General features: G+C 38.4%; 1 protein-coding gene across 5 annotated transcripts in view; it reads left to right on the plus strand.

Moving 5' to 3' along the window:
* Positions 1-27,890, plus strand: part of EYA3 (EYA transcriptional coactivator and phosphatase 3) — a 131,758-nt gene that overhangs the window by 39,644 nt on the left and 64,224 nt on the right. For 4 of the 5 annotated variants that reach the window (XM_045999862.1, XM_045999061.1, XM_046002008.1 and 1 more), the window contains exon 2: positions 22,437-22,537. In XM_045999862.1, the coding sequence (XP_045855818.1) occupies positions 22,505-22,537 (33 nt within the window). In that variant the 5' untranslated portion in view covers positions 22,437-22,504. Of the gene's footprint in view, positions 1-22,436; positions 22,541-27,890 lie in introns of all 5 variants that reach the window. The other variant, XM_046000668.1, reaches the window with a different exon arrangement.

Consider the following 27,890-nt stretch of genomic DNA (forward strand, 5'->3'; position numbering starts at 1 on the left):
TTCCTTGAGTCTGGGGCCTTCGTGTTTATCACTGAATTTCCAATATCTAAACTAATGCCGGACACATAATAGACATCCAATAAATGTTTTATAAACGAATGAGTGAATCTTGAGATTAGAGAAAGAAGCATGGGGAGCCTGAAGTCACTGTAGAGTGCTATAACAAAAGCAGAGGAAGCAAAAAGCAAAATGAGTAGTTAACGCCAGTGTTTCTCCCCAGGATAAAGCTTTGCTAGCTACTCTGAAAGTGAGAGTCTTGGCATAAGAGGCCAGATATATCCTAATAATTTGTGATGTTCAGAAGAGACAGGGATTCATATCTAGAAAGCAGGTTACCAGCAGACCTGGCCTAACTGTGTATTTCTCCCCTCTTCATAATCAGTGGAAGTGAATATGTATAACTAGAACCTACTTAAAACAACAGATGAACAAAGATTCTCATCCACTCCGAGGAAAAAAAAGTTGAGTTAAAACGCCCAACTACAAAAATGAACTCTAGAGGCACCTGGGTGGCTCATTTGGTTAAGCATCTGCCTTTGGCTCAGGGCCCTGTCAGGCTCCCTGCTTCGTGGGGAGCCTGCTTCCGCCTTACTCTTCCTCTGTGCTCTCTCTCAAATGAATAAATACAATCTTAAACAGTGAACTCTAAAAATCTAGATTTAATCATTTGAGGAAAATTAATGCTATGAAAGAGAGGAATCAAATGTAATTGACGCTAAAGTCAATAGTGAATAGTATAAACCAAAGGAGATTTTAAAGATAAGCATTTTTAGTAATTTGAGGAAATAATGAAATAAATATAAATGTTGAAATTTTATTTTATTTTTTTTAATATTTTATTTACTTATTTGACAGAGAGAGAGGTCACAAGTAGGCAGAGAGGCAGGCAGAGAGAGAGGGAGAAACAGGCGCCTCACCGAGCAGAGAGCCCGATGCGGGGCTCGATCCCAGGACCCTGAGATCATGACCCGAGCCGAAGGCAGAGGCTTAAACCACTGAGCCACCCAGGTGCCCCGAAATTTTAAAGAGAAATAGCAAATATAGCAAAATAATAAGTGTAAAGGTTGAGTTAAGGGGCACCCAGGGGGCTCAGTCAGTTAAGTGTTCAACTCTTGATTTCGGCTCAGGATCCCAGGGTCATGTGATTGAGCTCTGTGCTGGGCTCCGTGCTGGGTGTGGAGCCAGTTTAAGATTCTCTATCTCTGGGGCGCCTGCGTGGCTCAGTGGTTAAAGCCTCTGCCTTCAGCTCAGGTCATGATCTCAGGGTCCTGAGATCTGAGCCCCGCATTGGGCTCTCTGCTTGGCAGGGAGCCTGCTTCCCCCCTCTCTCTCTGCCTGCTTCTCTGCCTACTTGTGATCTTTGTCTGTCAAATAAATAAAATCTCCTCAGCCCCCATCCCACTCGGGCACATTCTCTCTCTCTCAAAAAAAAAAAAGAGTGAAAGGAATTTCTCAGTTAAAAAGCAGGATGTCAGCAATAATGACAGTAAGATCCTCTGAAAGTTCTCTCCTTCATAAAAGCAATGGGAACACTGGCAGACATAGAACCAACTCTTCCAGAACTCTGAAAATTAGCCATAGGTTTGCAGCAAACTGGGAACATTTATTCAAGAAAAATGGCCACAATTCAGGAAAACAGTGAACTTTGTAACTTGACCAAATGCCATCCTCCTCTCCAGTTCCACAGTAGCTTTGAAAACTAGCAGCCTCCAATCATGGTGAAAACTAGCAGCTTAGAAACCAACTGGAAGCGATGGAACAAGATTCTTCAAAGCCCCATTCTCTTAGCTCAGGTCATGATCTCCCTCCGGGTCCTGGGATCGAGCCCTGCATCGGGCTCTCTGCTCAGCAGGGAGTCTGCTTCCTCCTCTCTCTGCCTGCCTCTCTGCCTACATATGATCTCTCTGTCAAGTAAATTTAAAAAAAAAAAAAAAAAAAAAACCCATTCTCAGTGAATTGTCAATTGAATTTGACCTGTCATTACTTGTTCTTATTGACCTGTCTGTTAGTTCCTTACAAGACCTCATTTGCACACTTGAAGGCCTTCCCCCCCAGGGTGTTCACTGAGAAAAATCTAGAGGCAATTACTGAACATCTCAGCTGCCTGTGGTAGTGAATAGCAGTTGGGGCAAACAGGCTAACCAAAAAAGCTTAAAAGGAAAAGCTGGGGAATAGATGTGCATAGGAGATCTGTAAAGCTCTGATGTGTTCCTGGGAATCTAGAATGCTGTTGCACAGATGTTGAGCATTATGCACGTTTAGGAAGGACCTGAGAAAGCCCTAAACTCTCAGTTCTGGTTCATCTTGAGGCTCTGTGCCTGCAGATACTAAGGCAAAGCCAGAATTGTGAACTGACTGGTTGAGTGCTGAAGGCGTGCCCTAATATATATAGAAAGCCCATCAGTAAGGACTGAGATATTTATTGGTTCCAGGGGACTAGGGAAATCTGTCTAATCATTAGCTCACCATTAAATTAACAGCAGAGACCTCAGTGGCCACATACAACAAAAAATCTAGATTCTGTAGAATTGGTTACTCTATTTCCTTGTCTTATATTCTATCCCTTACTGCTGCTTGAATAATAATTTACTTTTTATCTGTCTCTTCCTTCCAATTAGAACGTAATTGTACCAAGATCAGGGACTCTTTGTGCACAGTGCTTTATTGCCAGTGCCTAGAACAGTGCCTAGTACAAAAAAATATTTCTTTCTTTCTTTCTTTCTTTAAAGTAAGCCCTGTGCCCTTCATGGGGCATGATCCCAAGATCAAGAGTCACATGCCCCACCGCCTAGGCCAGCCAGGTGTTCCTTAAATATTTCTTGAAATGATGAGTAAATGAATGACTCCAATATTAATCCCCTTGAAGTCACTGTTTTTATTTCTTTATTTCATTTTAAATTTTATTTCATTTGTTTATTTAAGTAATGTCTGCTTAAGAAAAATTAAGTGGGTCTCAGACTCACGACCTTGAAATTAAGAGCCACATGTTCTCCCAGCTGAGCCAGTCAGGCACCCCACTGTTCTTATTTTATTGTTGTGTAGTTTATCTGTTTCATTCCTTTGCTGTTATTTTATTTTAAATTTATTTGACAGAGATCACAAGTAGGCAGAGAGGCGGGCAGAGAGAGAAGGGGAAGCAGGCTCCCCGCCGAGCAGAGAGCCCGAGGGGCTTGATCCCAGGACCCTTGGATCATGACCTGAATCAAAGGCAGGGGCTTTAACCCACTGAGCCACCCAGGTGCCCCCCTTTGCTGTTATTTTAATGGGATGGATTTCTGGAGAGAGAGAGGATGTAAATGGGTATGCTTCATCAGCTCTCCTGAACCAGAATGTTCTGATTACTGATTTTGATAATAGGAAGTTCATTGAGAGTAAACTGCTTTGGATGAGGTTTGGAAGGTTTTATGGTAGAAGTCATTCTAAAGAAGAGAACGAAAGAACTATACACACGAGGGGCACCTGGGTGGCTCAATCATTAAGTGTCTGCCTTCAGCTCAGGTCATGGTCCCAGGGTACTGGGATGGAGCCTCGAATCGGGCTCCCTGCTCAGGGGGAAGCCTGCTTCTCCCTCTCCCACTCCCCCTGCTTGTGCTCCCTCTCTTGCCGTGTCTCTCTCTGTCAAATAAATAAAATCTTAAAAAAAGAAATGAAGAACTACACACGTGCATTATGGTGTAAAACCTTGTGCAAAAACCTTGACAGACTGCATGAAATAGATATTTTAGAAAATGTTACCAAATTTGACCCCAGAAGAAAGAAATTCAGGAGACTAATAATAAAGGGAATCAAAGTTATCAAAGGACTGCTTCATAAAAACTGTTGGACCTAGATGTTTTTGTAGGTATGTTACCTCAAATAGCCAAGGAATAGATAACTCTGTTCCAGAGCATGGATAGAGAAGGAAAGTTTGTAGTTCTTTTAAGGAAGCCAGTGAAATGTTGATTCTAGAGCTTCATGAACACCACAAAATAGGAAACTATGGAAGAATCTTACAGGTATCAATGTAAAAATCTTAAATTCAGTACTAGAAAATAGAATTCAACAGTATGTTAAAATAATATTCTGTAATCCAACGGTTTTCTTTTCTTTCTTTTTTTTTTAAGATTTTGTTTATTTATTTGAGAGAGAGATGGTGACAGACATAGTAAGAGAGAGCATGAGTGGGGAGGAGAGGGAGAAGCAGGCTCCCCACTGAGCAGGGAGCACGATGGGGGGCTCGATCCCGGGACCCTGGGATCATGACCTGAGCGGAAGGCAGATGCTTGATAGACTGAGCCATCCAGGAGTCCCCCTTCCAGGGGTTTGATTTCTGAAATAAATGCATATATAGCTCAATACTAGAACATCTATTAACATGTTTTAATAGATGAGAGAAAAACCATATGGGTCATCATTTGGAATGCCAGAAAAGCGTTTGACCAAATTAATATCCATTCCTGATAAATGTTCTCCATTTAATTAAAATTGATGAATTCCTATTTGACATGATTAAGGAAAAACTTATTTCAAACCAAAATCAGTATCATACTTAGTAGTGTTATGGTAAAAGTATTCTCATTGATGTTAGAAACAGGAAAAGGATGCCCAACATTTAGTACTTAATATTATAGTAGAGGTATAAGGGAGCCTGGATGGCTCAGTCGGTTAAGCTTCTGCCTCTGGCTCAGGTCATGATCCACAGAGAGCCTGCTTCTCCCTCTCCTTCTGCCTGCTGCTCCCTCTGCTTGTGTTCTTTCTCTGTCAAATAAATAAATAAATTGTTGTAGGTGTATAAACCAATATCATTAGGCAAGAAAATGATATAAGAGGTTAATACTGGGTAAGAGGAAGGAAACTATTTTTATGCAGCAGGGGAAAATAGATTCATGACACTTAACAATCAACCATCTTACTGTTCTCATTATTAGAAAGAAGGAGACTTTGGTAAAATGGCAGTTTACAAAAGCACCGGTACCAGTAGCTTTCCTATATATACAAAATAACTTTTTTGGAAACTATAATGAAAAATATAAAAACAAAAAGATAAAATAGAAAAATAAATAGAGAGGGTCTACTAAGAGATATTTTAAAAAAGAATAACTGGAAATATATATTGGGCCTTTAGGTAGGAGAGCTTAATATTGTAAACTTAAATTTTTCCCTAAATTAAGTATTTAATGCAATTTAAAACATTATCGGTTTTTGAAAATTTGACAACATTGCTCTGGAGCTCATTTGTTTTTAAAAATTTTTTTTTTTAATTTGATGGAGAGAGAGAGTGCACAAGTAGCAGAGCTGCAGGCAGGAGGAGAGGGAGAAGCAGGCTCCCCGCCGAGCGGGGAACCCAATGCAGGGCTCAATCCCAAGACCCCAGGATCACCACCCAAGCAGAGCTGAAGGCAGACGTTTAACTGACTGAGCCATCCAATGCCCCTGGAGCTCATTTGGAAAGCATAAAATCTGAAAAAGGAGAATGAAGACTAGCCTTTCCAAGTATTAAAACATACGAAATTACTGAAAAAAAAAAAAAAAAAAAGCCTCTACAACATGTTATGAAATTATAATAATGCAAGTTACATCTGAGGAAGTACAAATAGATCAGCAAAACTGAACAGTTTATATACAGAAATTTAGTTTATTATAAAATTGGCATTTCAGATAATTGGAGAAAAAGGCAAGATTTACTAAGTGTTGGTACAACTGGCTAAGCATTTAATAGGTGAAACAGAAATAACGCCTAATGCTTAACAATTATTATGCATCAGTGTTATTATCATAAGCCCTTAACATTAATTAACACATTTAACCCTCCTAACATCCTTGTGAGACAGATCATATTATGGCCCCCCATTTTATAGTTTAGGAGATCGATGCATACAGTAACACAGCAATTAAGTGGCAGAAGGTAGGATTTGAATCTAGGCAGACTGATTCCATGATCTGTTCTCTCTTTTTTTTAAAGATTGTATTTATTTATTTGAGAGAAAAAGAGAGAGAGAGAATACACAAGCAGGTGGAGGGGCAGATCCCCAGGACCCTGGGATCATGCATGACCTGAGCCGAAGGCAGAAGCTTAACAGACTGAGCCACCCAGGTGCCTCCCATGATCTGTTCTCTTAATCACTATGCTATTATTGCCTCTCTAAACATATATGTAATGTAAGTAAGGAGAGCTCCTTACTTCAGTTATAAAGATAAATGACAAGGGGAAAGAAAATGTATAAGTGGAAAGACTCATTTACAAAATTTACAGTGTCCTCATACCAAATATTAAGAAAATGATCAACAATTCCCTAAAAATTGGGCAAAAGATAGGAGTAGGCAGATTTACTAGAAAAATGTCAAACATCTCAAAAAACTTATTTCCAGGGTGCCTGGGTGGCTTGGTGGGTTAAGACTCTGCCTTCGGCCCAGGTCATGATCTCAGGGTCCTTGGATCAAGCCCCACATCAGGCTCTCTGCTCAGCGGGGAGCCTGCTTCCCTCTCTCTCTCTGCCTGCCTCTCTGCCTACTTGTGATCTCTCTCTCAGTCAAATAAATAAATAAAATCTTGGAAAAAAAACTTGTTTTCACTTAAAATTAGAGATATAAATCATGCAGTTTGAGATCATGCTTTACCTGCTGAATTAGGCAGACATTTAATTTAAAAAGATTGATGGTACTTGGTACTGGTTAAGGCACAGGGAAGTGGATATTAATGGTTGCAGTCTTTTTGGGAGATGTCAGGGTTTTTTCAGTCTGGTAGATGTTAGGGTTCATGAGAGAAGCAGAACTACTTAGGAAAAAAAAATAGACAGACACACACATATATATACATGTGTGTATAAGGCCTAAAAGTACTTAATGTTGTGGGTAAAGAAGGCAATTTTCAGGTATCCTAAAAGGAATCTAGCACAGAGGGTGCAGTTAGCATCATCAGATCCTGCAGAAAATACAAGTAAGATATGGACCGAATACACCAAAATGAAAGGCTTTGGTACAGAGAAAGAAATCATCAACAAAACAAAAAGACAGCCTACTGAATGGGAGTAGATATTTGCAAATGATACTTATAATAAATAAGAGGTTAATATCTGGGGCACCTGGGTGGCTCAGTAGGTTAAAGCCTTTGCCTTCGGCTCAGGTCATGAACCCAGGGTCCTGGGATCAGGCCCCGCATCGGGCTTTCTGCTCAGCGGGGAGCCTGCTTCCCCCTCTCTCTCTCTGCCTGCCTCTCTGCCTGCTTGTGATCTCTCTCTCTGTCAAATAAATAAATTAGGTCCACTGTGCAGTGGACCTAAAACATTCAGAATGCTGGGGCACCTTGTGGCTCAAGTCGGCTGAGCATTCAACTGTTGATTTATTTTGGCTCAGGTCGATCTCAGGGTGGTGAGATCAAGCCCAGACTGCTCCACATTTAGCATGGAGTCTGCTTGTCCCTCTTTCTCTGGCGCCTCTCCCCCAACACACACTTACGTTCACACTCTCTCCCTAAAATAAATAAATAAAATCTTAAATTTTTTTTTTTTTCTTCAGAAAACCACATTGTAAATTGATGTGCTGTCATCCAGGCTTTGTTGTTATATTTACATAGTGCAGGCAGACTAGCTTTAGCATAATTCTTAAGGGCCCTGGCATTTTTGAAATGCAAGAGTCAGCCTGTCCTTTGAAGCTTTGAGGCCAGGTGTTGATTTCTTCTTTCCAGCTATGAAAGTCCTGGGTGGCATATTCTTCCAACTTAAGGCTCTTTCATCTGCATTTAAAATCTGTTGTTTAGGGTAGCCACCTTCATCAGTATCTTATCTAGATCTTCTGGAGAACTTTATACAGCTTCTACATCAGCACTTGCTGCTTCACTATGTGTTTTTATGAAACAGAAATGGCTTCTTTCTGTAAATCTCATGAACCAGCCTCAGCTAGCTTCACATTTTTCTTCTACAGCTTCCTCCCCTCTCTCAGCCTTCACAGAATTAAAGAGTTTGGGCCTTGCTCTGAATTAGGCTTTGGCTTAAGGGAATGTTGTGGCTGGTTTGATTTCTATCTAGACCACTCAAACTCTTCCCATATTAGCAAGGAGGCCGTTTTTCTTTTCTTTTTTCTTTTTTTTAAGATTCTATTTTATTTGTAAGAGTACAGGTGGGAAAAGGGCAGAGGGAGAAGCAGACTCCCTGCTGAGGAGGGAGGCTCTATCCTAGAACTCTGGGATGATGACCTGAGCTGAAGGTTTAACAACTGAGTCACCCAGGCACCCCTGCTGTTTCTCTTTCTTATCACTTATGTGTTCGCTGGAGCACACTTTTAATTTCCTTCAAGAACTTTTCCTTTGCATTCACAACTTGGCTGTTTAGCACAAGAGGCCTAGCTTTCATTCTGCCTTGGCTTTTGATATGCTTTCCTCACTAAGTTCAATCGTTTCTAGCTTTTGATTTAAAGTGAGAGATATGCAAAAAAAAAAAGGATGAGATCTTGCGACAATATGGATGGACCTAGAGGATTTATGCTAAGTAAAAGAAGTCAAACTGAGAAAGGAAAATAGCATATGATTTCACATATATGTGGAATCTAAAAAACAAAACAAACAACAAGAAGCAAAATCAGGCATAAATACAGAGAACAAAGTTATGGTTGCCAGAGAGAAGGATAAAATAGGTAAAGGGGAGTGGGAGATACAGGCTTCCAGTTATAGAAAGAGTAAGTCATGGGTATGAAAGACACAGCATAGGGAATATAGTTAATGATATTATAATAGCCTTGAATAGTGATAGATGGTAGCTACATTTGTGGTGAGCATAGCATAACTTATAGAGATCTTGAATCACCGTGTTGTATTTCTGAAACTAATGTAACATTGGGTGCCAACTATACTCAAATAAAAAAGATTTAAAAGAGGGTGCTTCAGTGGCTCACTTGGTTAAGCAACTGCCTTCGGCTCCAGTCATGGTCCTGGAGTCCCAGGATGGAGTCCCACATCGGGCTTCCAGCTCCATGGGGAGTCTGCTTCTCCCTCTCACCTTCTTAGCTCTCATGCTCTCTCTCACTCTCTCTCTCTCTCAAATAAATAAATAAAATATTTTAAAAAAAATTAAAAAGAGAAAGGAGACCTAATGAGATGGCACCCTATTGAGTCCAGCTAATTCAATAAATGGGTTATACTGAAAAAATAAAGTGAAAGGTGTGTGACTCTTCCTTTCACTTGAACATTTAGAGACCATTGTAGGATTACTAATTGACCTAATTTCAATACTGTTGCATTTCAGGGACTCGGGAGGCCAAGGAAAGGGCAAGAGATGGGGAAATGGCTGGTCAGTGGAGCAATCAGAACACACACAACATTTATGGATTAGGTCGGCCCATCTTGCATGGGCTCGGTTCGTGCTGCCTCAGAACAGTTGCAGTTAGTAACATCAGAAACTGCTGATTGCAGATCACTACAACAAATATAATAATAGTGAAAAAATTTGAAATATTGTTAGATTACCAAAATGTGGTACAGAGACAAAGTGAGCAAATGCTGTTGGGAAAATGGTGCCAATAGACTTGCTCAATGCATGGTTGTCACAGATCTTCAATTTGTAAAAATCAAAAGTGTCTGGAAAGTGCAGTAAAGTGAAGTGCAACAAAGCGAGTTATGCCCGTGCTTTATAGAGAAAAAGGAAGAAGTAGGGAGGGGCTGTTTTGAACAAAAGTCCATTGGAGGAGGGTGAGTTCTGGGAGGTGATGGTTTCTCACTGGCCGGGCTGGGAGGTTATCTTGTATCTTATCCACCGCTGCGGTAGTAGAGTAGGCTTCTTCCTGTTGGGAAGTTGATAGGGCTTGAAAGCACCCCCTTTAAGGCCTTCCAACTCCATATATGAGGTTTCCTTTATTCATGTTCACACTTAGCAAGGACATTTGAGATGGCGTTTTTGACCTACCCAGCATCATTTCCTCATCTAAAAATCTGTAATTACAATTGCAAAGACTCTTTTTTCCAAATAAGGTTACATTCATTGGTTCTGGGGATTAAGGTGTCGATCTATCTTTTATCAGAAATCTATTTTCTGTGTATATATATGTTGGGCAAGGGGATTCTCTCTCTCTTTCCCTTTTCTTTTCTTTTTCTAACTGTATTTATTTATTTTAAAAGATTTTATTTATTTATTTGACAGACAGATCACAAGTAGGCAGAGAGGCAGGCAGAGAGAGAGGGGGAAGTAGACTCCCTGCCTATCAGAGAGCCCAATGTGGGGCTTGATCCCAGAACTCTGGGATCACGATCTGAGCCGAAGGCAGAGGCTTTAACCCACTGAGCCACCCAGGCGCCCCATCTTTTTCTAACTTTAAACATTCATCTGTTAAGGGAGAGGAACGTGAGGCTCCTAATTTCTAAATAAGTAGCACCTGTGCTGTGATCCCTAGTTATGGATGTGATTTAAAAATTTGATTTACAGTATTTCATTCCTTGCTTTTACTTGAAGGGAACTTTTCAGTTAACACAGACTTCAAAATGATATTCTTCAGATCAGTTAACAAAACCTTGCAAAGATAAGTTGTGACTTAGGTATCTGTGGCTAGAAATGGGAAAAGTGAAGATTTGAATTTTTCGTGTCTCTAAATATATCAAGGTTTCTTAGTGAGCTAGTTTTCAGTAAATATATAGAGGAATCAAGAGCCTAGAAATTGTGCTTGATTGAATACGTGTTTATTGAATACCCAGAATGTGCCGTCAGATACTAAAAAGAAGAAAGTGGTCTCTGCCACTATGGAATTTAGGATGAATATTCCATAGGAATCTTAGGACCAACCAAAAGAAAATTAGTAGCTGTTTTCTTTGTGGGCAGATTTTGCTCAGAGACAGAGACTGTCTTTGCCAATAATTTATTTAACACAAATTATTTAACAATTTATTTAACATTACAGGAATTATAATTTATAATATTAATATTTTATAAGCCAGTAGCATGGGATAATGTCTTGTAATAAGCCAATAAAGAAACAACATACTGCAAACTAATGATAAATTAATTACCCTACTGCTCTAGGCAAAGGGGAGATGAAAGAAATAAAGTCCACATTTAGTTGAAGTGTACCTTTCTACAAGCTGGCCTTGGTGAGAGTCAGTCATTCCAATTAAAAGCTGGTTATCAGTTGCTGCCTTAGGTCCATTGCTGCCGGTGCATGTAGCTAGCAGACAGTAATAGTGGTGTTGCAGGCAAGGTGGGTTGCTTTGAAGGGTGTTACTCCAGGAACCACTGCCTGTGAGGAGAAGCCTCACCAAGGCCTGAACAGATGTGCCGTCTACTCCTGAGACTGCTACATGGTTTATTGCCCTGCTGACCACAGGTAGTATGGCCATAGCATGAGCAAGCTTCTGAAGATCTTAAGAGGGATGGGACGCCTGGGTGGCTCAGTGGGTTAAAGCCTCTGCCTTCGGCTCAGATCATGATCCCAGGTTCCTGGGATCGAGCCCTGCATCTGGCTCTCTGCTCAGCAGGGAGCCTGCTTCCTCCTCTCTCTCTGCCTGCCTCTCTGCCTGCTTGTGATCTCTGTCAAATAAATAAAAATCTTAAAAAACAAAAAATGATCTTAAGAGGGCTATGTAGATCTGCAAAGAATAGCCTTGCTCAGACTGAACACCATCGAGTTGGTCAAACCTTGTGGGTTTTTAAAGTTTAAAAGTCCATCACTTGCTGGACACCATTGCTCTTACCATGGTATCCGTGATGTAAAGGTCCTCTCCATTGCAGGTGCGAAAGAAAACCCTAATGCCCAACTTCAAAACAAGCTATTCAAAATAAGTTCATACCACAACTTTGTCCAAAACAAGCTTTGAAAACATGGATTTGAAATTATAACAAGTCGGTACATAACAATGGTATTACCAGAATTGTTAACTGCCAGACTTATAGACCATAGTCGAGGTCAGAAGAGTTTTGAAGAATTCTTAATTATTAACAATAGAGAGAGAAATCTTTCATTAACAACGTTGAGGTTTTAGTAAGTTAGGAAGTATTTTAATTTTCTAAAATCATAATGCTTATCTCTGAATAGAAATAGTAGAATTTATTTTCATATACCTTGTAATTAAAATTACTTGTTTCGTTAATAGTAAATCAGCCTGTACATTGTAAATTAAAGACTTATGGCTGTAAAGAGAAGTTAAATTGTTATTTTTGCTAGACTGCCCAGGAAGTTAAAAAGCAGCATAAAAAAAGAATCTTGTTTTAGGATTTGGGGGAGGTCCTTAAGATGCCAGTTAACATATCGATAAAGTTTTGAATTTGTAAATTTAAAACATTTTAAAATTATGCTATTATACCATGAAGTCAGAGTAATGTAACAGAATAGAGATTTAATGTAGGAAAAGGAATAAATAGCCTATGTTAATATTAGGAATGTGGTTTTAAAAAAGGGAGTCAGATACTCAATTCTACATCAAAGGAGAAAAGCTTCAGACCGGGGAGTTCATAGTCTTGGGTCCTACTACTGGTTCTGCTACTTAAGAGTCTTTGTGAGGCAGTGCCTTCCTCTCTTTGATTTTAGTTTACTCAGCTCTGAAATCGATTATCTCTAAAATCTATATGCCTTGTAGCATTTTATGTTATGTATTTTCTTGCATTCATGGAATGAGCATTTTCTCTCCAGTAGGGCAAAATCAAATGTGAAACGTCATCTGGTATCAAATTCTTTAACTAGTGAAAGTAAAGTGCTTTTGTACAGAACAGTAAAATGAGCCAGTTCTGTGCTTGCGTGCAGCGTCTAACTTCATTCTTATGAAAGAGATAATGGAACAAAAATTTAATGAATCTTTCCGCCTGTAGTGCTGTCTTGAACTTCTTTAAGATTTGGGGTAAGGGAAGATCAGTGCAATTTAAATTGCTTTTTCCTCAGGGTTTAAATTTTTTTTCCTGGGGAAAAAGAGTGAAGCAAGAATGGAGGAGTTGTGTCCAATTTTAGCTTAATGTCTTGAGGAACACTTTTTTTTTTTTTTTAATATTTTATTTATTCATTTGACAGAGAGAGACCATAAGTAGGCAGAGCAACAGACAGAGAGGCGGGGGGGAGGGGGGAGCAGGCTCCCCGCCAAGCAGAAAGCCCAATGTGGGGCTCGTTCCCAGGACCCTGGGATCATGACCCGAGCCGAAGAGAGCCCTAACCCACTGAGCCACCCGGGCGCCCCTTGAGGAACACTTTTTAAGGAGCATTTATAAACTAATGTGCATAAACATTTTACTGTCCGAACCTTAAGACATTGTCCCCTGGGATCTGCTTTTGACTCTTAACAAATTATATTTAGGCTGTTAGCATTATTCCATAATTAATTTAAAATCTTTTCTTTCACGTTATATTCTTTTTAATTTAATTTAATTTTTTAGTGTTCCAAGATTCATTGTTGATGCACCCCACCCAGTGCTCCATGTAGTTCATGCCGTCCTTAATACCCACCACCAGGCTCACCCATCCTCCCATCCCCCCTCCCTTCCAACTGTCAGCCTGTTTCTGAGAGTCCACAGTCTCTCATGGTCTTTCACTTTTTATTTATTATTGATTTATTTTTTTAAAAGATTTTATTTATCTATTTGTCAGAGCAGGAGAGCGCACACAAGCAGGGGGAGCAGCAGGCCGAGGGAGAAGCAGGCTCCCTGCTGAGCAGGAAGCCCGATTTGGGACTCTATCACAGGACCCTGGGATTAGGTCCTGAGCGGAAGGCAGATGCCTAGGTGGCTGAACCACCCAGGTGTCCTGTCTTTCACCTTTTAAAGATTTTTTTTTTTTTTTAAATTTTTATTTATTTGACAGAGATCACAAGCAGGCAGAGAGGCAGGCAGAGAGAGAGGGAAGAAGCAGGCTTCCCGCTGAGCAGAGAGCCCAAAGCGGGGCTTGATCCCAGGACCCCGGGACCACGACCCAAGCTGAAGGCAGAGGTTTTAACCCACTGAGCCACCCAGGTGCCCCATGTCTTTCACCTTTTAAATGAGCTTACTGAAAATAGGCTACAGTTTCCATTTTAATATAGGATATTCATTCATAGAATTACAGCATAGGTAAGCCATTCTCCACATGTTGATTATTATCTGATTTTTCATTTCTCTGAACAAACTTACTCTTTTTTGGAATTAGAGTTAGCTTTTTACCCCTTTGTTTAATTTTTGGGAAAAAAATTAGGAAATTAATCGGGCCATGGACAATTTTATGATCTGTTTTATAGTCTAACCGGAGAACAGTCTGAAGATAACATGATTTTACAGCTGTGCCTGAATATTTCTTATCTTATAGCTCAGATAACACTCAGTTTTGTTGTTTAAATTTATTTTTGGTATTTTCTTAGGTATGGAGTAGTATCTTTTTTTTTTTTTTTTAAAGATTTTATTTTATTTTAGTAGTGAGAGGCTTTTTTCCCAAGTGCTGATTTGATCTTGGTGGTTAAACTGTTTGTGTCCTTTGATGGATGTGTATTTAGTTATGGTTTGCTACATAACAGATGATCAGTAATGTTGAATTGGGTGGGTTTATATTGCAGACATTAAGGTTTATCATAATTATTGCAGGTGTTGCTTCTATTATATTCTTCCCTTTTAAATTTTTAAAAAAGATTTTCTTTATTTGAGAGAGAGTAAGTGAGAGAAAGAGCGAGCACGAGAAGGGGCAAAGTAGAGGGAGAGGGGGAAGCAGACTTCCTGCTCTGCAGGGAGCTCAATATGGGGCTTGATCCTAGGACCCTGAGATCCTGACCTGAGCCGAAGGCAGACACTTAACCGACTGAGCCACCCACATGCCCCATGTTACATTCTTTAAATCTTAGATTTGTTATTCCTTATTGCAGAAAGTATATTTTATATAATCACACCTGTTGATTTATTTATGCTTTCTTCTTTTGCACAGTTTTTATCTCTTTTCCACAGATAAGATAAATATGTTTAATCTGCTTTCTCCAAAATTTCTTGAATGTTTTTTGTTTATTTAGAATTAGTCATTTTTTTTCTACATTGATACTGTTTTTCTGGCAGTATACATACATATATATATATATATATATATATTTAAAGATTTTATTTATTTATTTGACAGACAGAGATCACAAGTAGGCAGAGAGGCAAGCAGAGAGAGAGAAGAGGAAGCAGGCTCCCTGCGGAGCAGAGAGCCCAGTGCGGGGCTCAATCCCAGGACCCTGGGGTCATGACCTGAGCCGAAGGCAGAGGCTTTAACCCACTACACCACCCAGGCACCCCATATATATGTATATGTATATGTATATGTATATGTATATGTATATGTATATATATACACACAACCGCAAGACCAAGAGTTGCATGCTGTACCAACTAAGCCAGCCAGGTGCCCTCTGGCAGTATTTTTTAAATTCTGACTTCTCTACTTATAAGCACTTTTGTTTGTTTGCTCTTGTTTCAAGTTTTTATTTAAATTCTAGCTTATAAGCTCTATTTAGATTTGATCATTGCTTTGGTATTTCTTGTTTCACGGGTCTTTTTTTTTTTTTTTTTTTTAAGATTTTATTTATCTACTTGACAGAGCTCACAAGTAGGTGGAGAGGCAGGCAGAGAGAGAGAGGAGGAAGCAGACTGCCTGCTGAGCAGGGAGCCTGATGTAGGGCTCGATCCCAGGACCCTGAGACCAAGACCTGAGCCGAAGGCAGAGGCTTAACCCACTGAGCCACCCAGGTGCCCCTCATGGGTCTTTTTATATCTTTTTATTATGGTAAATATATATAACAGAATTAACTATTTTAACCACTTTAAATATACCATTCAGTGGTATTAAGTACATTCACAGTGTTGTGCAACCATCACCATCATCCTCCAGCCTCTTTATGTGGTATATTTCTGCCTTAACCTGAAACATTATTGCTATTACTCTCAGGCAAATTGTTTAAATCTCTGAGCCCTAGTTGCCTTGTCCATAATATGAAGATAATACTTGTGTCTTAGGATCGTTGTGGAGATAAAACTTAGGTAAGACCAAAAAAAAAAAAAAAAAACCCAAAACAAAAACAACTAGGTAAGACAATAAATGTAAAAATATTTGCTGTATTATATATGCTTGGTAAATGATTGCTCTTATCCATCCCACTGTAATTGGTTTTAAAGGCTGTTGTAGGGTAAATCTTCCTTAGTTCCCTCAATAATTCTCCACTCCTCCAAGATACTCATTGTTATTTTTGCCTAATTTTCATAAGACATATGTAGGTATAGAATAAACCTTTGTTCTCTTCTTGTTTGAAACTAATATGTATGTTCTATGGATTATGAAGGCCAAATTACTACATGCCCCCTGACACTACTAATAAGCAATGTTCTGCAAGAGACCATAGAAATGTTTTCTTATATTTTGAAATCATTTTTCCTGATTCCTTTTATGATTTTGCCTTATAAGGCCTCTTAGTTTATAAATTAGAGTTTAAGAGGTATCTTTAGGTTTTATGTTTGGTACTTTGGGTATTAGGGTGCTAGTTTCTGAATTCATTTAAGGATCTTCTTTAGAATAGATCTGTTATTGTTGAATAACAATACTTGAAGCAGTTTTCTTAAAGCCATTAAAAGGTGGTATTTTGCCGGGCGCCTGGGTGGCTCAGTGGGTTAAAGCCTCTGCCTTCGGCTCGGGTCATGATCCCAAGGTCCTGGGATTGAGCCCCACGTCCGGCTCTCTGCTCAGCAGGGAGCCTGCTTCCTCCTCTCTCTCTGCCTGCCTCTCTGACTACTTGTGATCTCTGTCAAATAAAGAAATAAAATCTTAAAAAAAAAAAAAAAAAGATGGTATTTTGCTGTTTTCATTCTTCAGGCACACACGTAATTGTATTTGAGGATACCATGGTGGACATTTACTAATTATGTACTTTTAAATCCTAAAGTAATCCACGTTAATAATCTTTTTTTTTTTAAAGATTTTATTTACTTATTTGACAGAGATCACAAGTAGACAGAGAGGCAGGCAGAGAAAGAGAAGGGGAAGCAGGCTCCCCACTGAGCAGAGAGCCCGATGTGGGGCTTGATTCCAGGACCCCGGGACCACGACCGGAGCTGAAGGCAGAGGCTTTAGCCCACTGAGCCACCTTGGTGCTCCAATCCACGTTAATAATTTTAAGTGATGATATGCCACTTTTTTGATACTTCTTTTTAGATTACTTTTATTTATAACTTTTATTGCTGAGATATATTTAATTTTGGGAAGGATGCTATTCATTTTCCCCAGGGAAATTTCTTTAGCCTTTTATTTAGTGTGTTCTAAAATATATATATATATATATATATATATATATATATATGGCCTTGGAAGAAATGTTAAGTAGACTTCTAAAATACAGTGTGGTCAGTGATTAAATTTATGAGCTACCTGTTTTCTCTTTAGAATTATATGAAAGATATTCAGTTAATCTGTGCACACTTAGCCACATGAAAGTTTCCCTTCTAGGACCTACAGTCAGAATGTTGTGCTCTATTTAGACACTTCTCTTGATGTTATAATTAGGAGTAGTGTATACTTTATTTTCTTTGAAAGCAATTTGATCTTTGTTCTTTATGTGTGTGTTGTAGAATATCTATCTATCTATCTATCTAATCTATCTATCTATCTTTTCCCCTTTTCTATACTTGAGAGCTGTAATAACATTGCAGTAACCTAGGTTTTTGCTTGCAGCCATTTACAGTTAAAGGGTGAATAGTATGTTCAACTTGGTACAAAACAGAAATTATCAGGTAGGAATCTAATTAGAATTTTGAAGTAAGATATTTACTAATTATTTCCCTTCTAACATTTCAGGATTAAAAAGAGAAATTATAGCTGACATATTATAAAAGTATCCTGCTTTATTTATGAACATGTGAAATCACAGTATTTAAATTTGTGACCTTTTTGAATCCAAACAGAATTCCTTATTTTTTCATTGTCAGCATTTGCAGATAGGGAAAGTCTTCAGAAATAATACCATTTCTGTTCTCGGTTGTAGATTTTCCTAGATTTCTGTCCATAAAGGCATATAGATACTGACAAACTCTCATGATTAGAAAGGTGTATTTAGAAATCAACAGTAAGAGGGACGCCTGGGTGGCTCAGTTAAGCGGCTGCTTTCAGCTCAGGTCATGATCCCAGTGTCCTGGGATCGAGTCCCACATCAGGCTCCTTGCTCGGCAGGGAGCCTGCTTCTCCCTCTGCCTCTGCCTGCCACTCTGCCTCTGCCTGCCACTCTGCCTGCCTGTGTGCTCACTCTCTCTGACAAATAAATAAAAATAAAATCTTAAAAAAAAAAAAAAGAAATCACAGTAAGAATTGAAACTAGAAAATTGTGAGAAAACATTACTATCCAAATACTTAAAAGCACTTAAAAGATTAACTCACAGCGTGTTTTGTAATTTCACTGGCTGTTTGACTAAGTTATAAGTAACTGAATTCATTTAAGTTGCACTTAAAGAATCCACTTTATATAATGAACTGTATTCATTAAGTGCACTTAAGTTGCACTTAAGAATTCACTTTTCACTTCTATGTCAAGTCATTATATTTTTGGGTATTTTAGAAGATGAATTTCATTTAGTGTAGAATAATGTCAGGTTACATTAATGGTTTACAAAAACCCACTTAGATTATTAAACTCTAGAACTAGTATATGAAAAAGAGAATACTAAGATTTGTATAGTAATTCTGTACTTTTTAAATTATCAAAGACTGGAGCACTGTTTGTGTTATACAGCACTTTCATCTGGTTGCTAGTAAATGTGACTTGATTATAAGCATGTGCACTTACAGAAAATGGTATGAGATCTTAATATTAAAGTTTTAGCACATTGAGAAGTTCTAGGAATGTGACAAATACTTGAATTCTTGTATTTAGTAAGTCCTTATATTTCAGATTAGTCAAATTATAAATTATTGGAAAAATTTAAATTTGTAAATTTAAATTATTTGCAAATAAATTATTTTTAAATTATTTGTAAGTTTGCAATTTTAGGCATTTTACTTGTTGCCAAGAGAATCCCAGAAGATGCTGTAATAAATCATGTGCTTTCCTTGTAAGATTGCTTTTTTTTTTTAAAGATTTTATTTATTTATTTGACAGACAGAGATCACAAGTAGGCAGAGAGGCAAGCAGAGAGAAAGAGGAGAATGCAGGCTCCTCTTGGAGCAGAGAGCCCAATGTGGGGCCTGATCCCAGGACCCTGAGATCATGACCTGAGCCGAAGGCAAAGGCTTAACCCACTGAGCCACCCAGGCGCCCCTAAAATTGCTTTTGTTTGTTTTATTTATTTATTTTTTAAAAGATTTTATTTATTGGGGCGCCTGGGTGGCTCAGTGGGTTAAGCTTCTGCCTTCGGCTCAGGTCATGATCCCAGGGTCCTGGGATTGAGCCCTACATTGGGCTCTCTGCTCAGCGGGGAACCTGCTTCCCTTCCTCTCTCTCTGCCTGCCTCTCTGCCTATTTGTGATCTCTGTCTGTCAAATAAATAAATAAAATCTTTAAAAACAAAAAACAAACAAAAAAAGATTTTATTTATTTATTTATTCATTCATTTATTTATTTATTTGACACACAGAGAGAGAGAGAGCGCACAAGTAGGCAGAGTCAGTAGACAGGGAAAGGGAGAAGCAGGCTCAGGGAGCCCAACGTGGGACTTGATCCTAGGACTCTGGGATCATGACCCAAGCCAAAGCCAGATGCTTAACCAAATGAGCCACCCAGGCACCCCTGCTTTCGTTTGTTTTAAATGATCAAAATTGTTGGTGATCATTGATCAGTTACTTGATTTTTAAAATTTTTTCCTAACTATAGAAATTATGACCATTTTATTCGCCTAAATTGAAAAGCTGAGAAAATAAAAGTAATTTTTAAGATGGAAACAATAGTGCTTATTTTCAAACAAGAAATAGGAGAGGCAGAAAGAATGTCTTCCAATTTTTCCCTTAAAGTTTTCTTGCAACTTACCATACAATTTGTCTTAAGAAAAATGGAAAATTCCTTCCTTTTCATTATAAAATCACTGTTATTTTGCCGTATTTTTAGAAAACAAAATTCAAGATTTTAACATTTGATTTTGTATGACTTGAGAATTTATTTCCCCACAATTAAGAGTAGTATTTTTTACCTTGTAAAACCTATGATCCCTTTTGACCAATAAAAAAAGTTCTCCTTTAACGTTTATATTTTTTAAATCAGTTAGTTCCTGTGTTTAAAATTAAAACATATGTTATTGAGTATCCTTTTTTAAAACAAAATTTCTTACCTTCTTCTTGCCCAGAGGTAGATTTTATAACCCTTCCCCCATGAGAAGGAATATCCCTTCCCTCTCCCGTGCTGAGAATCTACTAATTAGAGATTACAGTGATTACGTATGGCTTTCAATTAAGTAAAACATAGAATACTATAACTTTTTGTTTAGGTGAGAGATGATCACACAAAAATCCAACAAATGAGTTATTAAAGGTATCACACTTCCCTCATGATTTGGCCCTATTTTGCTCCTTTGGGGATGAAATTATATATGTACATTAGTACATTTAGACAGTATTAAAAGCCCATAAAATAAAGACATTTCGATTTAAATCTAAGATAGGTAGAAGCTGATAAAACATAAAAATGTTTCATCTTTCACAGTTGTGAATCCGTTTCACGTCACATTGATTATGCTCTTCTGAGGAGAGCAAAACAAATTCAGGCAAGATAGCTCCTGTGGGCTTTAGTTACTGCGCCCTGTAATTCTGCAGCACCAGTTACCTGCGTCATGTAGTTGGAGAACTTGGCTTTTGGGGCTCTGTGTGAGCTACACGTGAGTATTGATCACCAAGCGCTTCTGACCTTTAAACCTTTTTTCTTTTGACATCTAAGTCAGGGAAGGGAGTAAAAGCCACGGTAGAGTTGGGCCGTTCTGCCTCTAATCACGTGTGTGTTCCCTCTTTTTCTCATTCTGGAGTGTGGCTGTAAAATAAAGTGTGTTGTATTGCATCTCTATAGAGCAAAAGAAGGCAGGGGTGATATTGGCACAACTGAAGGTTTTCATTTCCCTTTTCATGTTTTTTTTTAAATTTTTTATAGACTTTTTTTTTTTTAAAGATTTTATTTATTTATTTGACAGCGAGATCACAAGTAGGCAGAGAGGCAGGCAGAGAGAGAGGGGGAAGCAGGCTTCCCGCTGAGCAGAGAGCCCGATGTGGGGCTCGATCCCAGGACCCTGGGATCATGACCTGAGCTGAAGGCAGAGGCTTAATCCACTGAGCCACCCAGGCGCCCCCTTTTTAAAAAATTTTTATTTATTTATTTGACAGAGAGCATGTTTGTTTTTTTTTTCTTTAAATCTCGGTTCGTTACTTCAGCAATAAGGTTCTATACTTGATTTCGTTTTTATATGTTTAGTTACAGTGGTTAGTAGAAGTAAAACAGGTGTGACCTTCATTAAAAGCATAAACGGTCACATCTGTTTTGGAGAAGTGTCATTTTCATTTGTGTTGAATAGATACGGAGTTTTTGTTTTTATAATGTGTTTAGTTTAATGATATCTACCTATTTCTTGCCAGTAGGCCACAGTAGGAAGTTCATACCAGTAAATGTGGGGCTTTGAGTCCTCTATTTTTCTTTTTTAGTTTGAAAAATCAGGACAGGAAGAGCGGGGTCTGAGAAGGTAGAGTTTGCTTAAAAATTGACTTAGATAGTGGGGCTCCTGGGTGGCTCAGTCGTTAAAGTATCTGCCTTTGACTCTGGTCGTGATCTCAGGGTCCTGGGATCGAGCCCTGCCTCAGTCTCAGCAGGGATTCTGCTGCTCCTTCTCCCTCTGCTCCTCCCCACTGTGTGCACACACTCTCTTTTTCTCTCTCTTAAATGAAAAAAATATTGACTAGGTAATATATTTGTGGAGCTTATTATTTCAGAATAAAATTGGGTCTTAGTTTTACATAACTTTTCCTTAGTTCTAAAATTCAGGGTTTTGCTTTACTTAATTATTGGAATTACTAAAATAAATCCAGAAGAATTTTCTTTAAAATTAATTGCATATATACAGATAGTTGGTTGTGAAAGTATTTAATTGATATTCCAGTTTGTCCCATTTAAAGTGATTCAGTGTGTCTGTGTTAACAGTTATGTAAATGTTCCACATTCAAGCAGGTTAGATGTTATCATAACTTACTGACTTCCTAGGCTAGTTTTTATCATTTTTTAATGTAACAATAATCCTAAAATCATGTTTTAGTTATCTGCACATGGCTGTCATTATAAGATGTTTAGTGCATTAGGCACTATAGTAACCAGGTTTTAAGTACAGCAGAAGGGGTTCCACGTGTTGGGTTTTGCTAGGCAGTATAAAGGTCATTGTGTGCACCTATCTTGACTTGGTGCAGCATGTCAATTTTGAAAAGCCACGTGCAGGTTTGAGATTTTGAGATTGGGACTCACGTAGAAAGCTTAGAGTAACAAAAAATTTAAAAAAATTATTCTCTGATGGCCTCAATGATAATGCTTTAAGAGTTCATAAAGCTTTGAACCCCCCTTTTTTAAACAGACAGTGAAGACTGCTGACAGACACTCGCAATCCAGCCACATAAACGTTAGGAAGGAATACTGGTCCTCATGGAAGAAGAGCAAGACTTACCAGAACAACCAGTAAGTGTCTCCCTTAACAGTTTAAAGTTCTTTTTTTTTTTTTTTTTAATTTTTATTTATTTGACAGACAGAGATCACAAGTAGGCAGAGAGGCAGGCGAGGGGGTTGGGGGAAGCAGCATGCCTGCTAAGCAGAGAGCCCGATGCAGGACTGATCCCAGGACCCTGGGATCATGACCTGAACGGAAGGCAGAGGCTTTAAGCCACTGAGCCACCCAGGCGCCCCAATTTAAAGTTCTTTATAGAAAAGCTAATTGTAAAAGATTTTAAATATTACTCAGTTATACTAGAGATTCCAAATTAGAATAAAAATAAGGAGAAGACTTCCTAATACTTCCCTTCTAAGAAAACAGTGTTCTTAAATTCAGTTTTGTTAGCTTAATTCTAGAGAGTCTGCTTAGAAAATACAGTATTAACAAAGTACATATTGTATTTGGAAATGTCATTAAAATAGAAAAAACACCAATGGCTATTCTTAAAGTTTTTAGAAAATAAAAAAGGACACCTGTTTACCAGTAAAACAGTATATATACCATTTCTGCCTGAAAACTTAGTTTTATCTTTACCTAAATTTCTCTGATTGACTTAATTTAAAAAAAAATAATTGAAGAAAAGTATAATTTGACCACTACCGAATTGTTAAAAACAGATAAGATCCTAGAGTCTAGGTTAGAGTCTTAATTTCTTTTAAATATTTAATATAAATAAATAAAAATTCTAAATGTCCCCAGGTGATACAGATTTATTGCCTTTGCCATGGCCTTTTGTTTGTTTTGCTCTTTCTGTATGTTGACTCTTAGCATTTAAAAAAGGAAAGCAGGGGCACCTGGCTGGCTCAGTCAGCAGAGCATCCAAGTCTTGATCTCTGGTTTATGAGTTCAAGCCCCACCATGGGCGTGGTGCCTACTTAAAAAATAAATAAAATATAATAGGAAAACAATAGTAATCATTCTTTCAAGATACTTTTTTTCTTTTTAAGATTTTATTTATTTATTTGACAGAGATACAGCAAGAAAGGGAACACAAGCCAGGGGAAAGGGAGAGGGAGAAGCAGGCCTCCACTGAGCAGCGAACCCAATGTAGGGCTCAATCCCAGGACCCTGGGATCATGACCTGAGCTGAAGGCAGACGCTCAATGACTGAGACACCCAGGCACCCCTCAAGATACTTTTATATTAAAGAATCTTTTCCTTTTGTGTTGTTTCTCTTTCTGAAGTTAGATAAATTCTAAGTCAATTTACTATCCTGAATGAGCCTCTTGTATTTCATAGTAAGAAAGAATGTATAATAATAATATGTTTACATTTATGAAAATCCAACTTGGAAAAAAATTGAGTTTTGAAAGCAGATGATAGGGCATGTTTTTCATGTTCTAGATGTATTTTTTATATCACAGAAGGATGGGCACCGGCTTGCATCAAGTCCTTTAATACATTTTTAATATTTGTTTTTACATTGAGAGTATATGCTAATGATTACTTTGCCATTATTCTTTTAGCCCTCTTTCTTAAGGTATAAAACTAGAAAGAGCGGGACGCCTGGGTGGCTCAGTTGGTTAAGCATCTGCTTTCGGCTCAGGCCACAATCCGGGAATCTTGGGATTGAGTCCCGAATCAGGCTCCCTGCTCAGCAGGAAGTCTGCTTCTCGCTCTGTTTGCTGCTCTTTCTCTCTGTCTCTGACAAATAAATAAAGAAAATCTTTTTTAATAAATAAAACTAGAAAGACATAAGCAATTGGTAAAATGTCCTTGAATCATACGAAGTTTCATCCCTTATCTCTGATGGGGCAACAAGAATCAGGGAAATGGTAGAACTAAAAATCATCCTTAGCAGTGTTCCTAGGATATGCACTATGAGAACACATAGCTGAATTAGAGGTATTAAGTATGCCAAAGAAAATTATGTCATTGAGTTTTTATGTAGCAAGACAGAAGTCTAGTCAGGAGGTCTAGTTTCAAGACTTACGTGCTGACACACTATTGAAATGGGTATTATTAGTTACTCCGTCTTTATTGAAGGTAATGAGAACTGTGAGGCTGACCTGCTGGTGAGTCATCTTTTCTGCTCTGCTTCATTTCCTTGCTGTTCTGTTCAGTTTCTATAACACGATGTGCAAAACCTGACTGTTACTTAAGAAGATGAGAAATTAAAGCATTTTTTTAAAAATTAAAGCATTTTAAAAACAAATTTTCTACTGACTATAAATGGTGATTGTCACAGGGTGTCATTTATTTTGATTTGTGCCTGAGTCTTAATTTATAAAGTTAACTGAGTGATGACATGGGGAGGTCAGTGCCACTGAAAGAAAAGTTTAATGTTACTCATGGTCCTTAGATATGAGAGGCATGGCACACCACCCAGGGTCAGAGGGAGAAGCACCGGTGTCAGTTAGGAGGCAGGAAGGAGCATCGGGAATGCATAGGCCACAGGCTTTATTGGGATTACCACAGGCAAGGCAAGGTAAACAATTTAGGTTTAGTTTGTTTGAATAATTTCTGAGGGCTTTGGGGGCATTGCGGCTGTCAGTAGGTGTCTGGTGTCTGCCTCTGGGTGGGATGATTAGAGCAGAGGAAATACTGACTTGGTGTGTAAGTTGGAAAGGAGATGGATCAGAGTATGGGCCCTGCATCACAAGGGAGATGTACGTAGCTTTGGTCTATAGTTTGTTCCTATGATGAATGGATGCCAAATAGACAAATACAGAATCTAAGAAAACATGAAAATTTTTAAAAAACATGAATATTTATGAACTGTTAAAAATAATTAGAGTAGGAAGAGTAAATATTGTACTTTGAGGAGAAAAGTATTCATAGGCTGTAGTAGAGGTCTAAAATTTGAGTAGAAAAAATGGTTCTATCCCAAGTTGATGATAATAAAACCGAGAGTTTTAACTGTACTGTTACCTGTATACATAGAGAGATGTTACCGGTGGGCATTATTAGCTGGAGTTATGTTACTCTCATTAGCTCGTCTTGTCTCTTTCCTACTGAATTATCCCTTTCTTGTTTCTTTTCTTTCTTTTTTTTTTTTTTAAAGATTTATTTATTTGATAGACAGAGATCACAAGTAGGCAGAGCAGCAGGCAGATGGAGAGGAGGAAGCAGGCTCCCTCCAGGGATCATGATCCAGGGATCATGACCTGAGCCGAAGGCAGAGGCTTTAACAAAGCCCCAGCATACCTCAATTTAAAATATTTTTATTCCTGTGTGTATAAGCAAGGACCCAAGTTATTTCTGAGTCTGTTCCTCCAGACTTGCAGCAGTTTTATCTCATAAACCTAAAACTTTGAGATGTCAGTGCAGAGCCGGCATTGATCATCTGAGAAATCAGAGTCATCCACAGAACATGGATATTCTGAATTCATGCACAGTGTTGCTAGTATTCCCTTGCTCTGTTATGTTAAAAGCATAATTGTTTTGTTTTTTTTTTAAGCAGAGACACAAATAGAACCCTGATTCGCAAACTTGTCAGTGGTTCTTCTTTTTGTGTTCTCTTCAGTCATAACATGCCCTTAAGATTATGTCATTTTTAAAATAACAGGTTTAAGATACAATTCACATATTCTTTTTAAAATGTAATTCACTGGTTTTAGTATAGTCACAGTGTTTTTCAGTCATCACCAGAATCCATTTTAAAACATTTTCATCATTCCCCAAAGAAACTCCATACCCATTAGCAGTCACCCCCCAACTCCTCCATCCCCTGCAGCCCTAGGCAACTACTAATCTAATTTCTGTCTAAAAATTTACTGATTTGTGGACATTTCATGTAAATGGAATCATATAATTTGTGATTCTTTGTGACCGGCTTCCTCCACTTAGCCTAGTCTTTTCACACGGTTCATTTACTTTGCAACATGTCTCAGTACTTCATTCCCTTTTATTGCTAAATAATATTGAATGGATTTTTAAAATTTATCACTCATCATTTAATTTATCATTATTTTATCATTTTATTTATCCATTTATCCATTCATTCATGTTGTTTTTACTTTTTGGGTATTTTGAATAATGCTGTTATGAACGGCGGGGGGGGGATGCCTGGGTGGCTCCGTGGGCTAAAGCCTCTGCCTTCGGCTCAGGTCATGATCCCAGGGTCCTTGGATTGAACCCCACATCCGGCTCTCTGCTCAGCAGGAAGCCTACTTCCCTTTCTCTCTCTCTTCCTGCCTCTCTGCCTATAATCTTTTTTAAAAATGCTGTTATGAACATCTATGGACATATGTTTTCATTTTTCTTGGTTATATAGCTAGGAGTCAAATGGCTGGGTTATATGGTAATTCTATATTTAACCTTTTGAGGAACTACTAAACTGTTTTCCAGGGTAGCCGTACTATTTTACATTCTGTTGATTTCTGGATTATATTGTTTCAACTCATACTTCTGTAATCCAGTGAAATCTGTCTGTATCCTTTTAAGTTAGTTTACCTTCCTGGAGTACCAAGGCAGTGCATGTTTTCTATGTTTGATTTATAGGAGAGCATAATTGCCCATGTCAAGGCAAATAATGGGACATGAAAGGTAAAAAATTAGCTGTAATACTTCACTCAGCATCAGGGAAATACAAATCAAAACCACAATGAGATACCACCTCACACCAATCAGAATGGCTAAAATTAACAAGTAAGGAAATGACAGATGCTGGCGAGGATGCGGAGAAAGGGGAACCCTCCTAAACTGTTGGTGGGAATGCAAGCTGGTGCAACCACTCTGGAAAACGCATGGAAGTTCCTCAAAAAGTTGAAAATAGAGCTATCCTACGGCCCAGCAATTGCACTGCTGGGTATTTACCCTAAAGATACAAACATAGTGATCCGAAGGAGCACGTGCACCCAAATGTTTATAGCAGCAATGTCCACAATAGCCAAACTATGGAAAGAACCTAGATGTCCATCAACAGATGAATGGATAAAGAGGATGTCATATATATATATATATATATACATACACATACATATACATACAATGGAATACTATGCAGCCATCAAAAGAAATGAAATCTTGCCGTTCTCGATGGATGGAACTAGAGGGTATTATGCTTAGCAAAATAAGTCAGTCGGAGAAAGACAACTATCATATGATCTCCCTGATATGAGGAAGTGGAGATGCAACGTGGGGCGTTTGGGGAGTAGGCAAAGAATAAATGAAACAAGAAGGGATTGGGAGGGAGACAAACCATAAGAGACTCTTAATCTCACAAAACAAACTGAGGGTTGCTGGGGGGAGAGGGGTAGGGAGAGGGTGGTGGGGTTATGGACATTGGGGAGGGTATGTGCTATGGTGAGTGCTGTGAAGTGTGTCAACCTGGCGATTCACAGACCTGTACCCCTGGGGCTAATAATACATTATATGTTT

Source organism: Meles meles, chromosome 1 (assembly GCF_922984935.1).
Source record: "Meles meles chromosome 1, mMelMel3.1 paternal haplotype, whole genome shotgun sequence".
NCBI lineage: Eukaryota > Metazoa > Chordata > Mammalia > Carnivora > Mustelidae > Meles > Meles meles.